This window comes from Cibotium barometz, chromosome 47, assembly GCF_041138505.1.
Source record: "Cibotium barometz isolate CiBa-2024 chromosome 47, ASM4113850v1, whole genome shotgun sequence".
Taxonomy (NCBI): Eukaryota; Viridiplantae; Streptophyta; class Polypodiopsida; order Cyatheales; family Cibotiaceae; genus Cibotium; species Cibotium barometz.
In genome coordinates, this window is record NC_141092.1 from 16210424 (window position 1) to 16227706 (window position 17283).

At 44.9% G+C, this 17283-nt stretch overlaps 1 protein-coding gene across 6 annotated transcripts in view; it reads left to right on the forward strand.

Moving 5' to 3' along the window:
• LOC147611414 (uncharacterized) overlaps positions 1-17283 on the forward strand; it is a 42496-nt gene that overhangs the window by 13792 nt on the left and 11421 nt on the right. For all 6 annotated transcript variants that reach the window (XM_086784501.1, XM_086784502.1, XM_086784503.1 and 3 more), the window contains exons 7-10: positions 14323-14401; positions 15670-15752; positions 16144-16222; positions 16379-17234. In XM_086784501.1, coding sequence (XP_086640627.1) covers positions 14323-14401; positions 15670-15752; positions 16144-16222; positions 16379-17234 — 1097 coding nt within the window. The remainder of the gene's footprint in view (positions 1-14322; positions 14402-15669; positions 15753-16143; positions 16223-16378; positions 17235-17283) is intronic.

Consider the following 17283-nt stretch of genomic DNA (forward strand, 5'->3'; position numbering starts at 1 on the left):
ATTTTGCTCAAAAATTGAGCAATTTGGACCTGTACCTGCTCAATTGCAAATCCCCAAAAAAAAATTGAAGCAAATACCTCTGAATTTTTGATTTCTGTTGCAGGAAAAAGGGGGGGGGGTGTTGAATTTTCTGCTGCTGTATTGATGCTGTTGCTGCTGTATACTACTGTTGTACTGTTGCAGCGATACTTGGGGAGAGTGACTGCAACAGGCAGGCCAAGGAGGCGCTCGGCAGCTGTGTTCATGCAGGTGACGTCGGGTTATGGCCACTGGATGGCTGCGAGGTGTGCAGTTGGATGCGAGTGGTTGTAGTGGCCACTAGGCGCACAGACTGCGCCCAGCACACGAGAACCAGCACACACCTGCCTGCGTATGCTTGGTCGCTTCTTCTCCAGGCTCGAAACTCCCATAAAAGCAGGCGTATGCGTGCGTAGCTCTCCTCGTGGGGCGATAGGACCTCCACAGGTGCAGAAGACGTCGGGTCCAGAGGCTTACGGCACGCTGGTGGGTCACCAGCCTTCGCTCCGGCCTCACCATGTTGCTGCTATTCAGCGCCACGTTGCAGCTTACTGTGACCTGGTACCTGCACCACAACGGCGCTCACGTTTTTGTTACGCCTTGTGGCCAGCCTGTTTGTTGATGCCGCCTCTCACTGTCTTGCAGCGAACGTGTACCTTGCTGAGCACCAGAAAGCTCCAAGCAATCTCCTCTGCTCGTGCCAAGCTCAAGGCTCCATAGCCGAGCTTCTTCTTTGCGATGAAGACGACTCCACACACCCGCACACACACGGACACAACCGTGGCTCTGATACCAGTTGAAGGAGCTGAGTTAGGGTTTCATATGGGAGACATACACAGAGAAGAAGGAAGAGAGAGAGAGAGAGACATGTGGGGATAAGTCAACTCATCAAGTGTGAGTGTGTGACTCCCCTATCACACATGTATATTTGCTCTAGTACACATAGTGCACTTAGTACATTAAAAGTACTAAGTGTACTATGTTCTATACAACTTATGGGCTAGTACACACTATAAGGGTGGGCATAATGCCTTTACCCAAACAAAGCTGTGCATCAGTGAGACTAGAATCTCTAAAGAGTTGCTGAACCCACCGAGGTAGGCCAACCTTCCTCTCAAAGTGTGAAGAAGAAGAAAATCCAGTTGTAGTAGAGGACTCATCCGATGCTGCTGGGAGAGGTGATGAAGTAAGCATGGGTGGGGGTAATCCTGGAGTCAAAGCAGGACTCGTAGAGGGACTGGGAGTTGCAGAAGTTGGTCCGACAAGAATTGGGTCCAGCAAGATCTGCATGTATAAGTTCCAGTCTTCGGGTTGCTCGATGAGTGGCCTCCTTTGGAAATGCATCTTAATGATGCTTGCCCATCATTCAGGATGAGCATGTGTGAAAGAGACCTAAGCTGAGGTAGTCCGTTGACAACCTACTGAGAATGGAACTTCTGTAAGGCAGCAATGGGTACATGACCGAAGCGAGAATGCCATAGAGAAGTATCTACCTCAGAAACCAAAGCCATCAAGGGGGAGAAAAGCTGATGAATATGTGAGTCAATGTGAGGGATCTGGGAAGAAAAGTTGTGATCTTGTAGAGACCCCCATCATGGACTTCATTGGCAACAACCGAGAGAGTCTTCTTATCGATCACTTCAATGACCTCATCATCAAAGTACAGATCAAGTCCCTTCTGAGAAGCCTTGTACATTGAAAACATATTTTTGGAAATCTGTGGTACATGTAAAACATCATGTAAGGTGGCAGAGGAATTGAAACTCGCTGAGGTTGCATAACAAGCTTATCACTGCTAAATCACATTAATCCACTTTTAACCATGGCTGAAAATTGAAGTAAAACTTGTGAATTTTCAGCCAACAATACTTGAGCCAAATAGATGGAAGAGGCGAGAGAGTATGAGGCTGGTAAATAAGCCCACCCTAGTGTGCAGACATCCCTCTGAGGGGCGGGAGGATCGAGCGATGGAGCTTGAGAGGGCGACAGGCTGGCTTGAGTCCTCGCCAGCGGCCGACGATGAGGTGTATGGTCCCGTAGGGTTTTTGAAAAGATACAGGGGGGAAGAGAGCTTGAGCTCTTGCAAGCACACACACACACTCACAAAACCCTAATAGAGAACACACAAGGTGAGAGGCTGAAAATCTTCTTCTTCTCTAATCAACACTCAACACACCATATACAAGAATAAGAGTACACAATAATATGGAAGGTACTCAACCAATACATAGAGAGAGAGAGAGAGAGATGACACAACATAGACCCGGAACGGCTGGGCCCCTTCACAGGAATATGAATTATTCCTCCAGAATTTTACAAGTGTATGGGCTACTTTGAATCAGCATGATACCGCCATCAAACAAGATAGAAAACAAAGCCTTTGGAATCTGCTAGTTTGTATGTGGTGGCCTACCACACACACAGACAAGTGTTGGAGAAACTCACCCGTCTGTGTGCCACCCCAATGGCCTACCAATGGGTCACACAACCGGTTATCTTCTCTTGTGGCAAGGATGCTCACAAGAGTGAAGTCCTTTGATGAAGAAAATCAGCAAGCTCTTCTTCAACTCTTCAAAGCCTCTTCTTGAGTAGCACCTCCATCATAGCCTTCTCTCTTGAAAAATGGTTCTCTACACTTGGTAGAGAAGAAGCTAGTCTTCTTGCCTTCCTGCTCTCTAATATGCACAAGTTTACATGAACTCTCCTCCTCCAAAATGAAGAGAATCACCTCCTTTTATAGGTGAATTCCTTTCTAAAAAGCTTTCTTAGTTCAAAATAGAAAAAGATTGCACATGTTAGGTTGCATGGGAAACTTTTACACATGTTTTAGTTTTGCACGGGAAACTTTCCTTTATCAACAAATAGAAAGAGTTAGTTCTCTTTCCCTCTTTGGAAAATAGAAAGAGATGCTTATAACTCAAGTTCTAAAACGAATTTGCATGTGTGACTGAAGAGACAGTTGTTGAGATGGCCTGGGCGAGTCGCCACGTCACCTCAAAAAAAAAAGTAATTAAAAATAAAATAAAATAAAAATGCCTTGGGGGTTTTCGACCGCTCTGTTTCCGATTCTAGCCTCTATAATTCCAAAAGATGAAGGGAAAGGCCTCAAAATCGACCTCCAACTTAAAAGGTACATATCTTGTAAAACTATGAAAATTGAAAGTAGTTTAAGTAAGAAACATACTTAACCTCCTGCAAAATACAAGTCGCTAGATCAGCAACCAATATTATGCACAAGTTCGATGCTTTAAGATGAATGCCTAAATGTTTAAGCATTCTCAAAATCAGCATCCAATGCAAGATCTTCAAACAGCTTATTGTGCATGTGCCTAAGGTGAGTACCATCCGTTCTATACACTTGTATCCATCTATACGCTCTCCCATAATGGTAAGAGTGCATAGTCCATCATGCTTATGAAGCATGTCCAATCATACTTCCCCACTTCGGGATGGAAGCATGTCCATTCGTGCATGCAATATTATGCTCTCCCATTTCGGAATAGAAGCATGTCCAATCATGGTTCCTTGGAAAAGAACACATGTCCAATCATGAAGTCTGTCATGCTAGGTCAGACAACATGTCCAAGTTTTATTAACTTCAAAATTCTTGATACAAAATTCCCTGTAAGTTGATTAGGGTTTTGGATTGGGGATTTCTCACAAATACAGGCGGGTGACAGGAACCCAAAGAAACATTATCAACACCGGTGAGACAGGAAGCGAGGAGTTGTCGCCGATACGAATTGAAGAATAGAGAGTCTGTAAGTCCTTTAAGATATGGGCTTGATTGGTCATGTGGACAGAAACACCACTATCACCAACCCGTTCCACCGCTTCATGCGTGTCACTGACCTCTTCTGGAGAAGTCATCTGTGTGATCATGAGGAGTGAATCCTGTTAAGAAGTGGATGAATCTGTGACTGCCATGTATGCAACTTTGGCAGATCCCTCTGTTAGTAGTCATCTCCTATTTGTATATTTACACCAGGGCCTCTGTTGTGGGTGTGCCCGCCCGATTTAGGTGTTTTCTCATTTTTCCCAACTCTTCATATTTTTCCCTATTTTTTTCATTTTTCTGGTGTGGGAGGCAATATTGGATCTGTCAGCTGTACCTACTGCTAGCCGACTAGTCACTGGCTGCCCCGACCTTCTCTTGTGTGCTGGCCGACATGCAGATTCTGGCTGACTGGAGGGTGATCAGGTCGTGGACATTTATGAGGGGCTGTATTTTGAGCAGGCCGACTGGCTGATGGGGCCATATAAAATGGCCCCTTGGCCCCCCACACATTGTATTGGGTATTTTGGGATTCCTAGTGTATATAGTAAAGTTACACGCCTGTCTCTCTCTCTCCCTCTCTATTGCTGTATTTTTCTGCAATGCACTTGCTCTTGTGTTTTCAGATTTTGTCTTCATCTCCACTGCATATTCTAACATGGTATCAGAGCTCTAGGCTCTTGATAGATCTTGGGAACTGGGTGAGCAAGAGGGGGCCTGTTTTGTTGCTGATTGGTGGATTGTTTTGGACTGTTCGGGAAGAGGAGAAGCAAGAGGAAGGCGAGCTGATTGGTTGGACAGCCACTTGCAGGTTTAAGAAGTTCTTTTTTCCCACCCACCCACCCCTTTTTCAGTTACACCCCGTAATGGCAGATTTACTTAAGATGGCTGAGAGGCATGTGAAGAACCTGACACTCCCCACGTTCCCAGTGGACCGTCAGTTGGACGGGAACAACTATGGCATATGGAAGGTAATGATGGAATCTGTATTGGAGTCTTGTTGATTTCATTGTTGTTGGGGTTCCACGGTCGGAGTTAGAAGAAGGGGAGTTCCCACCATCTGGTCCGGGAAAGCCTGCACCTGCAGTGTATCCACACTTAAGTGGCCATTACTAGACTGCCACTCATCACAAAACTAAGGACTTGGGAGAGAGAGTGCTGAAAGTTTGTAAACTCCATTCTTCACTCCGCCTTCCCAAACTACCTCGCCTGTTTCTTTGTCGCGAAGAGCAACAAAATGCTCATCAAACTCCACCCGTATGCCAATCTTGCAAACCTGATGCACTGACAACAAATGAAAACCAAGTGACGGAACATACAACACCTGGGAGGAATGCTTCCCCCCTCTGCCATCGGGAACTATCTCTAACATGCCCTCACTGTGAACTGGGATAGTGGATGTATCCCCAATAAGAATGTGACCAGAATACCTGCAGAGATCCTGTAAATCCGAACGGGAAGGAGTCATGTGCCTGGAAGCACCACTGTCTAGAATCCACGCCCGAGTATCCATAGCGAAGAGTCCTCCAACCTCCTCCCTGTACGAAGAAAATGAAACATTGGTGTCCATTACCTCCAAGTGCACAAAAGCTGGAGTCTTCACAGTTGTTGCTGAGGATTCTGCACCCTTCTCGGTGCCCCGCTTGGGACACTGCCTCCAATAGTGGCTTTTCTCGCCACAATCATTACAGGTCCTCTCTGCCTTCAGTTTCTCGCGGTCTGAGTCGGACATCTTCTCAGAAGTCTTCTCCGATGAAGCCTTCCCTTTGCCCTTGTTGTTACGGCCTTTCGACCGTTGGCCAATTAAGGCCTCCAAACCTCCGCCTTGTGGAGGGTTCGTGAATCTTTCCTCCTGGTCCAAGACCATGGGCACAAGCTCCTCCCATGTGATGGTGCTGAGCCTGCCCACTGGTAATCAAAGAAGAGTAAAATGCTGAGTACTGAGAGGGCAAATGGGACAGCAACGTAATGGCCATATCCTCCGATGATATCTCCTTCCCAGCTTGGAGAACTTCCTGCTGAAGAGCCTGCAGCTTGTTGATATGCTCCCGCATCGTCGACAACTTTGCAAGATTCATCACCCGCATCTGTACTTCCAAGGAGATCCTCTTCATGGGTGATACCCTGTTTCAGAGAGAAGCCAAATGCTGCCATATACCTCTGGCCAGCGTCATATGCTTGATATAATTGATTACTTGTGGTGTGCAATTGAGGAAAAAGAAAGAACGGACCCTAGCATTGACATGATCCCATAACTGTGCCTGTGCCTCACGTTCCTTCCGAATCAAGGGTTGGCCTACCAGTTGATGGCGGCAGTTGGCAGGAACTCTCCAGTACAGATGTTGGTAGTTATTGTGTTTGTCAGGGAAACTTTACAGGTAACCTATGCTTTGATGTCTCGTAGTAATCGGGACAAAGAAACTCTTGTAGATGAGGAAGTTCTTTCCACGGGGACCTATTGGAAGGTCAGGCAGATTGGGGAGGAGAGCCAGACACGAGGACCTTGACATCAGGCTACAGTTTTTCCCTTGGCTCAGGAGCAATTTCATGGAGTAGTAAGAGGCAGCCATCTATTGCCTAGTCGTCGGCAGAGACAGTGTACTAGGTTGCTTGTGGTGCTGCTTGCGAGGTGGTGAGGTTGCAGAGGTTACTTGGTGGGATTGGGTTTCTGCTGGTGGAACCCACGGTCATCCAGAGGCATTTTGTTCGTGAAAAGATCGTTGTTGATGACATCTGGCTAGAGTTCTGTTCGATGGAGGACAGTGCGGTGGACCTCTTCGTCACGAAGTCTCTATCTTAGGCTTTGCTCCGATGGCACTCCAGCTCACTGGGGTTGGTTCTACATCCAGGAGCTGAGAGGGGGTGTTAGCAGTCATCTCCTGTCTGTATATTTACACCAGGGCCTCTGTTGTGGGTGTGCCCGCCCGATTTAGGTGTTTTCTCATTTTTCTCCACTCTCCATATTTTTTCCTATTTTTCTTCATTTTTCTCGTGTGGAAGGCAATATTAGATCTATGAGTTGTACTTGCTGCTAGCCGACTAGTCACTGGCTGCCCCGACCTTCTCTGTGTGCTGGCCGACAGGCAGATTCTAGCCGATTGGAGGGTGATTAGGTCGTGGACATTTATGAGGCTGTCGGCTGTATTTTGAGCAGGCCGACTGGTTGATGGGGCCATATAAAATGGCCCCTTGGCCCCCCACACATTGTATTGGGTATTTCGGGATTCCTGGTGTATATAGTAGAAGGCAAGTGGGACAGCAAAGTGATGGCCATGTCTTCAGATGATATCTCTTTCCCAGCTTGTAGACTTCCTGCTGAAGGGCCTGCAGCTTGTTAATGTGTTCCCGCATCGTCGAGGACTTTGCAGGGTTCATAACCCGCATCTGCACTTCCAAGGAGATCCGTTTCATGGGTGATACCCTGTTGTAAAGAGAAGCCAAGTGCTCCCATATGCCTCTCGCTAGCGTCATGTGCTTTACATGATTGATCACTTGTGGTGTGCAGTTGAGGAAAATAAATAACCGGACCCTGGCGTTGACACGATCCCACATGTGTGCCTGTGCCTCTCGGTCCTTCCTCATCGACAGTAACTCCCCTTCCTCTGCTTCCGGCCGTGGAACCCCGATGATGATGAAATCAGCAAGGTCATATGACTCCAGCACAGACTCCATCATGACCTTCCAGATGCCATAATTGGACCCGTCCAACTGACGGTCCACTGGGAACATGGGGAGAGTCGGAATCTTCACGTGCTTCTCAGCCATCTCTAGTAAATCTGCCATCGTGGGGAGTAAACTGAAAGGGTGGGTGGGTGGGGAAAAAAATCTGTAAAACCTGCAAGTGGCTGTCCAGCACCTTTGCCCGCCTTCCTCTTGCAACTTCTCTTCCTGTACAGTCCAAAATAGTCCACCAATCAGCAACCTAACGCTCCTCCTCTTGCTCAGAAAAACTCCCAAGATCTATCACGAGCCTAGGGCTCTGATACCATGTCAGAATATGCAGCGGAAATGATAACCAAACTTGGGTAGACAAGAGCAAGTAGAATGCAGAAAATAGACAGCACAGGAAACATAGAGAGATAGGTGTGTAAACTCTTCTCTATGCACAAGATCCCGCAAATGACTGAATGATACAATGGTGGGGGGCATGGGGCCTATTTATATGCCCCATGCATGCAGTCGGCCTGTTGTAAAAGCTCTCCACGACTGCATACAACAGTCGGCCAGCAGTGAATGGCCTCCACGACTGCAGGAGCAAGTCGGCCAGCCACCAGCACCTCCACGACTGCTGAATATGCAGTTGGCCAGCCACACGACTGTTGAATGGACAGTCGGCCAGCCACTAGGTGCTCCTGCCAAACCATGTGGCATCCATCCACACCATGGAAAAAATGGGAAAAATAGGGAAAAAATACGAGGAGTGAGGAAGAATGATAAAACACCTTATACAGGGCGGGCACACCCACAACAGAGGCCCTGGTGTATAAATATAGACAGGAGATGACTTCTAACAACACTGCCCTTGGTTAGCCCATGTTCACACGTGGCACTACTCATATCATATATGCCAATAAATCCCCCATGTAGCGGTAATGTGAACCTGTACAAGGTCAATAGGAGATCACTTTCTGTATAAGAGTAAGTCTAAAGCTTTGTAGAAGCTTCAAACTTCTCTCGAGGCAACACCTTTGTGAACAGATCTACAACATTGTCCTGTGTAGAGTTGTAAGATAATGTGATCTCCCCTTCATGTATCCTCTCCATGACATAATCATAACGAATCTCGATGTGCGTACGCCGTACGTGCATGAAACACGGGGTTTCGTGCCACGGCTATAGCACTCTGACTGTCATTGAGTATAGTAGTGGATGTCTCTTGACACTCACATCAATCTTCTCAGCCATACACAATCTACTGTGGCTGCGAAGGTGCCGTGTACTCAGCCTCACAAGTAGATGTGGCAACAGTGGGTTGCTTTTTGCTCAACCATGATATGCATGAATGCCCCAAAAAGAAACAATTCCCACTGGTGGATTGCCGTGTATCATGGTCACTAGCCCGCTATGAATCACTGTAAGCATGTAACTGCAAGGTGCACTACCCCCCACAAACCACCCCCCCCCCCCCCCCCCCCCGCGGGATATACCAAAGCAAGATCTAGGGTGCCCTGAAGATAGCAGGAGGTCCGATTCACTGCTTGCCAATGCTTTGTACTTCGGCTATGCATAAATTTGTTACACTGGGAAACCCCAAATTGAATATCCAGGCATATGTTGTATAAGTATATGAGGCAGCCCATTGCTATGTCGTAAACACTCGTATCAAAGGTCTCTCCAACATCATACATGCTCAATTTGAGCCTTGGTTTCATTGGGGTAAAGATGGGCTTACAATCCTGAAACCCAAACTTGTGCAACAGCTTCTGTTTGTAGTTTGATTGTTGTACATGTATCCCAGCATCTATCTGCACAAATTGTATGCCCAAATAGTAATGCAACATTTCCAAATATGTCATCTCAAATGAGGTTTTCAATTCAGCTTTGAAGGTTGAAATCTGTTCTTCATCATTCCCAATTAGCAACATGTCATCCACATATAGTATAAGCATGATCATAGTGCCATGATCCTCTTTCACATGGAGGGTGCTCTCTGTTAGACTATTCCGAAATCCTTGGCTAGTCAAATAAGTATATATCTTCTTATACCAAGCTCAGGGAGCTTGTTTGAGACCATAAAGTGCTTTTTGAAGCTTGCATACTTTGTTTTCTTGACTAGGCATCTCAAAGTTTTCTTGACTAGGCATCTCAAAGCCAATGGGCTGATTTACATAAACCTCTTCTTGCAAATCCCGATTGAGAAAAGATCATTTAATGTCCAATTGATGCACTTTTCATCCATGACGGGCAGCCAATGCAACCACAGGTGCGAAAGTCTCATCATAATCGATGCCCTTTTCTTGGGCATACCCTTTGGCCACAAGCCTGGCTTTGTACCTGTCAATGGTACCGTCTGTCTTTCTTTCCAACTTATACACCCACTTTGTGCCAATTGACTTCTTGCCAGGAGGCAAATTACCAAGTCTCATGTGTTGTTTTTGTGGATAGAATCCATCTCATTTTGCATGGCTTGCATCCAATGTTCATCCTTATGAGCCTCTTCAAATGATTCTTGCTGATCTGCATCACAAAGAGTACTCATGCAAGCAACATCTACATGTTCTCTTGCATTACGTGAACCATCCCATGTCTTGTTACCAAGTGGAGCTGAAAGCTTGCTCTCTTTAAGGTATGGAGCAGCCAATGAGGCAAATCTACCAAGTCCCATGTGTTGTTTTTGTGGATAGAATCCATCTCATTTTGCATGGCTTGCATCCAATGTTCATCCTTATGAGCCTCTTCAAATCTACCAAGTCCCATGTGTTGTTTTTGTGGATAGAATCCATCTCATTTTGCATGGCTTGCATCTAGTGTTCATCCTTATGAGCCTCTTCAATGAATCTGGCTCATCTGCAGCACAAAGAGTACTCATGTAAGCAACATCTGCATGCTCTCTTGTGTTACATGAACCAGCCTGTGTACTGCTACCAAGTGGAGCTGAAAGCTTGCTCTCCTGTAAGGTACAGAGCAGCCAACGAGGCACAACTCTAGCCTCTTCCGTTGCTGTCCGCTCTTCCTCCCACTACTTCCTCTACATTTTGAGATGTAATGAGCTCATTTATGGGCTGATTTTGAGCACCCAGATGTTGTCCATTAGGCAAAGTTGATGGCTGAATCTGGAAGACACAAGTCTGGGCCATTTGTTGTTGTGAGGATCACCTCACCAACTCCCTTGTGACTGGATAAGAAGAATTGTTTGCACATGTTACCATTTTGTCCTCAGCGGTAGCCATAAGCTTCTTAAACGAATTCCTTGAGAGATTGTGTGTTTAGAGCACCACTGTCAAAGTACCATGTGTCAAGTCTTTCATTGACACTGAGAGACATATGCTCAAATGATGCATCATAATTGCCAGTAAGAAAAGTCCACTCATCTTGCACAAGATTTATTGACGCATCATCTTTCACTGCAGGTGATGAAGAAGAATCTATAGCCATGCTGCTTTCCTTTTTCTTCTCCTTTGCAAGCCACTTTCTGCACTCATTTACATAGTGACCCGGCTTTTTGTAGTAGTGACGCTTGCCCATTGCTTGCATCATTCTTAGCCTTTTGTGAAGGCTGTCCCAAATCAGTCTTTGGCTGAAAATTGCTTTTGGCTTTTCCTTTGCCCTTGCCTGGGGAAAAAAAGCCCCATCACTACCACGCACAACGGAAGATTTGTTCTTCCGATTTTGCTCCCCCTGTAGCAACAAACCAACCAGCTCTTCAAATGAGATTGGTTCTAGGTTTCCCCACACAGCGAGAGTGAGTGATGTGTGGAAATTCAGGCAAGTTTTTGGTAGTGATGGTGTCCCGAAGACCAACTCCTTTTCAGGAATGACCTCATCAATGCTAAGCCACTGCTCCCGAAGATCTTGGATCTTCGTAAGATGATCTGCCATGCTGTTTCCATCTTCCATGGATACATTTTCCAACTCCCTTTTAAGAAAGGCAAAAAGGGCCTCATTCTTAGCCTAATATGTGGTCTCCAATACATCCCATGGTCTCCAATACATCCCAAGCTTGCCGTGAGGTCTTGCAAGACCTAATATGCGGTATAATTGATCGTTTTACTGACAAAGCAATCAAAGGTACCGCTGGACTGATGGATCCCTAAAATGAGACTCAGTTCTGTTAAGTTACGATAGTCGAAGTAAATCCCGGATCCCATCTCTTCTTCTCCTGTGATGAGGGAGGAGCAGGTGCTGTAGCTTGCTGGGCACCACGGCTAGGTGTGTTAGGTGCTATGTTTGTAGGGCATACATCTTCACTTGATACATAACCCCATAAACCTTTGGCCACAAGAAGTTTTCGGACCATGAAACTCCACAGAGAGTAATTACTGCCATCTAGTTTGTCCTCTTGGGTCAAAACCCCAAATATATCAGTTGTATTTCCAGCCATAATGCTGAAATCTCTCTGCTAAGAGATATGCAAACACTTGCAACCGACTATGCTGTAAAAATCACCTCCAAGCAAAATCCCAATGCACTAGAGTGCTATGCTAGGCAATCACAATTTCCCAAGCAAACTTTTTGCCTCAAATACAAGGCTGCCAATAAGTGTTTGGAGTGTCCTGATGACATGTGCAATCCAAATCCCTGCACATTCACTTCACAAACATCCAAACAAGGCTTGCAGAATGAAAGGCCCCAAATTTGTGCACCAATGAGCTGTATGATGTGCCAATTGCACACAAATGTGAAAAGCCCCAAAGTTTGATGCACCGTTGGGCTCAATTTTGTGCCAATTGCACATAAATCGCAAAAGGCCCAAATCTTTGTGTACCATGTAGTTGCAATTGTGCAAATAAGCACAAATGTCAGAAAAGCCCCAATTTTTACTGAACCCTGCACATGAAATTTTTCACTATACTCCTGCACTTGGAATTTTGCATTGAAGCATGTAATTCACAAGAGCCCAAAAACAGAAATCCAAAGGAAAATACCTCTGAGATGGTGGAGAGGGGACAGGTGTCTGTCAGCGTTGGCAAATGAGGGAGCCCGGCCGTCAGAAGCAGTGATGGAAGCGCAGGCCTGAAGGTAGACGGAGTGGCATCACCCGATGGGGGCCTCCAAGTAGCAGCTGTCAGGCGGCGGGGGTACCAGGCGAGGTCATGGCGAAGACACCAGTTTACCTTGTGAAGCCTTTCTTTGCAGTCTGGAACTTCATACTTGGAGTTTCTGTGCCGAAGAGGAGGAAATCTTCTCACGCAGCTGAATGTCGCCCTGTGTTTGGTGCCTGATGCACTCATTGAAGAAACCAAGACTTGAAAATTAGTTATCTTCACGATTTCTAGAAGATTGTCCGTGCTTCAAGATTTTTTCACTTGCCAGCCACCTACAAGAGGAAGCTCCCGGCTGAACTGACAATAAACAATTTCCACTGATTTTCAGCAAAGCTGACTGATTAGTTTTCGTTCCTTACTGAAATTTCCACCCTTCAACGAAAACTTACCCTAGAGGCACTTGTTCTAGTCACTGTTGAAGAATCCCTAGTCTTTTTCCATTCAGACCAGTTCCATCAGGACATTTCTCAACCAGCTTCAAGTACTTCTGAAGCTTATCCCGTTGGGAAACAAAACACAAAATCTCACCTCTTTACCTCTAGACCTGTGGGCTGTAGAAAGAGGTGTGGAAGCACAACCTTTGCGACACTCTACGGAGACTAGCTCTGATACCAATGTCAGGACCACATATATGTGGAACCCTCCTTGAGTAAAGATAGTCCACTCCGCAGAACGGGCGTCGAGACCGTGACACTATCTGGCTAGCAGCTCACTTCCCAGCTGTAGGTTCTCTCGAGAACCACTCCCAAGGGTGATGTCTAGGTTGCCGTGAGTGAGCTCTGCTATGAGAGTAAGCCCTAGCATCCCATACCGCTAAGGCACACCCCAAGGGTGGTGTTGTCATGTTGAACTACTCTTGGCCCTGATAATCTTTGCTCTTGGCAGACATCTTCACTCGTGGATAGCCCTCCCTGAGCACTGAGCCCTAGGTTCTCTTTAATAGACTTACTCTTGCACTATCCTTTGGGCCTTGTGCCCTTTTTAGCTGCTGGTCTAACTTTAACCTGACCCAAGGCAATCTAGACCCTGGCCTTTGGCCCAGGTTTCTATCAGCCCCTAAGCATGGCTAAGCCCTAACCCTTAGTCCAACTGATCATTTGTTAGCTCATCCCCTTGACCTTAGGTCATTTGACCCAGGTTAATATTTGGTCGAGACGTTACATCCTTTAACCCAGGGTTCTATCAGCCCTTAAGTATGGCTAAGCCCTAACCCTTAGTCCAACTGATCATTTGTTAGCTCATCCCCTTAACCTAAGGTCATTTGACCCAGGTTAATATTCAGTTCGGGATGTAACATCCTTGCTAGTGGGAGGAGCTCTGCAGGTGAAGTTTGGGCTGATAATAGCTGTCGTTATTCTTGTTTAATTGTGTACATAGTTAGTACATTAAGTTATATTTTGTTGTAGAGCTATTCATGCCCATATATTTCAGCAATATATTTACAGTAGTTTAGGTATTTGTTCCAATTTCAGTGAGTTTGAACAACTTTTCCGCTGTTTCTTAAAACTCAAAATGCTCTTTAAAAGAAGTCCAGCTATAGTGAAAGGATTTTGTTTGCATTCTTGATGAGGTGATTGCTAGTTAGGGATGCTTTAGCATTTAGTTCCACTCTGCTCATGATCAAGTTAGTGGCTTCATGTTGTAAACGTGTGTCATGAAGTTGAATTTGAATTGTCCTGACTCTGTGAGTTTGAAAGCAATCCATAACTTGTCATTTGCATGCACACAAACTACTTCGTTTCTTCAAAGGCATTGCAATGTGCCTGAGTTTTACTTTTATGAACATACATGTGGGAAATTGTAATTGTATGGTTTTGATCGCAGGTGGTTTCTTGAGCACACTACTTGTGACTCGTGTGGAAGACTCTTCATGAAGGGAAAGTATTGTTCAATCTGCCTGAAGGCAAGTTAATAACTCTTTGAATTCTTTTATTCTGTGGTTTCAGTGCAAATTAGTTTTGCTTTTCGTCTTGCATTCATGCTTGAGAAGTTGACTGTGGAGATGAAAGCTAGAGCTTAATGTTAGGGAGAGGTTGTTTTAGTTGTGTTTGAGCTTTTCTGTGTTTACTTTGCTTTATTGCATGCTGATCCTTCATTATAGCCTTTACTCATGCAAGGCTGATGTTTTTCGGTGCTTAGAATCAAGAGACTTGCTTGACCTCTCTATGTTTTATTAGAGTTTAGCCGTGCTCTCATTTGCCACACCTACTTTGCCGCAAAGCCATTACATGCCAAATGCCTAAGGGCAAGTCTAGACTCAGCTGTCAAAAGTATAGTGGCCTTCCTCTGATGCATGGGCGATATTAATTCATCACATGTAGCTGCTTTGTAGTTGGACTGTTTGTTAAGCAGGCATTCATATGATCTGTTGCGTGGCAAGCCTGCTGGAGCCTTTTTTAGAGAAGCTACAGCCTTGTGCTTTCCAAACTAGGAAGCTACAGTGTGTCCAATGTACGCAAGGGTTGTTGCTTGGCTCTTGTTGTCTGCTAAAGCATATAGCCAAAGGATCTACGTGTTCATTGATGTTTAGGGGAACTTTGGCATGCGAAGAAATCTCAGATAAAAAATCAAGTTGTGTGGATGAGTTTTTTTTTGCATCCAGAGATTATACCCTTTAACCTTGGAGATGTTCTGCTTGCACGATTCCTTCTAGTGCAGCTTGGTGCGACAGTGATGACTGACCAACCTCTGCCTTGTGTGGCCTTTTTGGTAATTCAGCTCTGTTAACACATACAGATCTTGCACAACTAGATATGCATCCTTACAAAAGCTTTTATGTTAGCCAGATACTCTTTCTTTTCTTACCTCCTTTGCAGCACATTCCATGTCCAACTGTGATGAGGGCTTGCTTTTTTGTACCCTCATTTTTCCAGCAGTTTTTGATGGTGGCTTTTTTCCACCTCTCATTTATGATCCATAGCAGCTCTTAGGAGTGTGACTAGAACCTTGCCTTCTGACTCTGCGAAATTCTGCCATATTATTGATTGCTGGCACCTAGTGCGGGTGTTTTCTGGGTATAGTGAAAATTTGGTTGCATGTTAATGCATATGCTGGGAGGTATACCGTGATGAATTGTGTTTTGAACTAAACCAACAGTCCAATTTTTACTTTTAGTTCAAATGAGCTTTGGCTCTAATTGTACACACTGCTGTTTTGTCAAAAATATTGCAGGTGTATAGGGACTCTGAGGCCTCTCCCATGGTTTGCTGTGACAATTGTGAACATTGGGTTCATGCTCATTGTGATGGAATAAGGTACACTGCAGTGTCTTCTGACTGGGAATTTTTGATTTTATTTTATTTTTATTTTTATTTTTATTTTTATTTTTTTTTTTCGGGGGGGGGGGGGACAGTAAATAAATATTATACCGAGTTTTTGTAGCCATTGGCTGCTTTGCTTCATATAGAAAAAATAATACACACAAATGGCATCTCATGCTCACCACACCTATGGAACATCATGATTACATTAGCAAGTCTTGTTAAGTATACTAATATCAATGACTTGCACTCTAGTAGGAGTGAAACATTTTTTGAATATTCCATGGAATGTTTTGAGTACTAATGCCCTTTTTCTACTTGTTTTGAACTGTTTCGTAGGTTAACATAGTAAATAGTTGATTTTACTTCTTGAAACTCTTGGCAGTGATGAAAAGTATCAAGAGTTTCAGCTAGACAACAACCTGCACTACACATGTGCTGCTTGCCATGGTGATTCTCACAGAGTAACTTCCAGGGCCATACTGTTGCACTCTATATTTGTCTTAGACAATCTTACTTAGCAATAGCACACTTCTGTGATAATCAAAATTGATGAAAGCTTTTGTTGGCAGTTGCAATCTACTTATGGAAGCAACGTATTTTGACATGTTGCTTTGTAGGTAAGGGATATGGATGATGCAGCTGATGAAATATGGAGGAGGAGAGACGAAGCTGATAGAGATTTGATACGTCAATATCAGGCTGCTGCAGGGCTTCCTTTAATAGATGAAAATTTGAACCTGTGTCCTTCAGATGATGACGACGATTATAGGCTCGCAGAAACCCGTACAATGAAGAAGGCAGTTAAAGTGCTCTCTTTGAAGGAGAAAGATCGAGATGGGAAGCCATCCAATAATTTGAAATTTGGAAAACATAAAAATGATGAGATAGATAAGGGTGGAACCAGTGGGACAGTAAAAAAGTTGAAAATTACTCTGCCTAAATCACATATCAGCAAGTTTAAAGGACACCACCAGCATACTGATGAGAGAGGGTTTGGTGCAATGGAAGACAGGGGGCACTATAATACTTCATTTTCTGAAAAAGTACACAAGATGAAGAACGATTCAGTTGTTAAGCTGACCAAGTACATGATTCAAGCAAGAGAGTCCATTGCAGCTGGCAATGGGAAGATTTCTTTGGCTGATCAAAATGCAAGAGTCAATACGTATGATAAGTCTTCCAGTCTCGTGTTTGATGAGAAGAACACATTGAATAGAATGAAAAATAAGCATACGGCTGAGCAGATTGCCAGCCCTTTTGAAGATAAGTGCACGCTTGAGAATCCAGTCAAGACCGTAAAATTTGTGAACAATGCGAAGGATAAGACAGGGACAAATGCCTTTGCGCCTCTTCCAGCAAAAGAGAAGGGCGTCAACAAGACAGTGATGAAGATTCGTCCAGCCCTAGCCACAACAGCGGAGTTTAACTTGGAAGCTCAGAGACAGTCTGATCAGTTCCATTCCGATGAAGAAGGTTGGCTACTCTCTCTCATTGCATCTATGTAGGCATGCTGTTGGCAAGT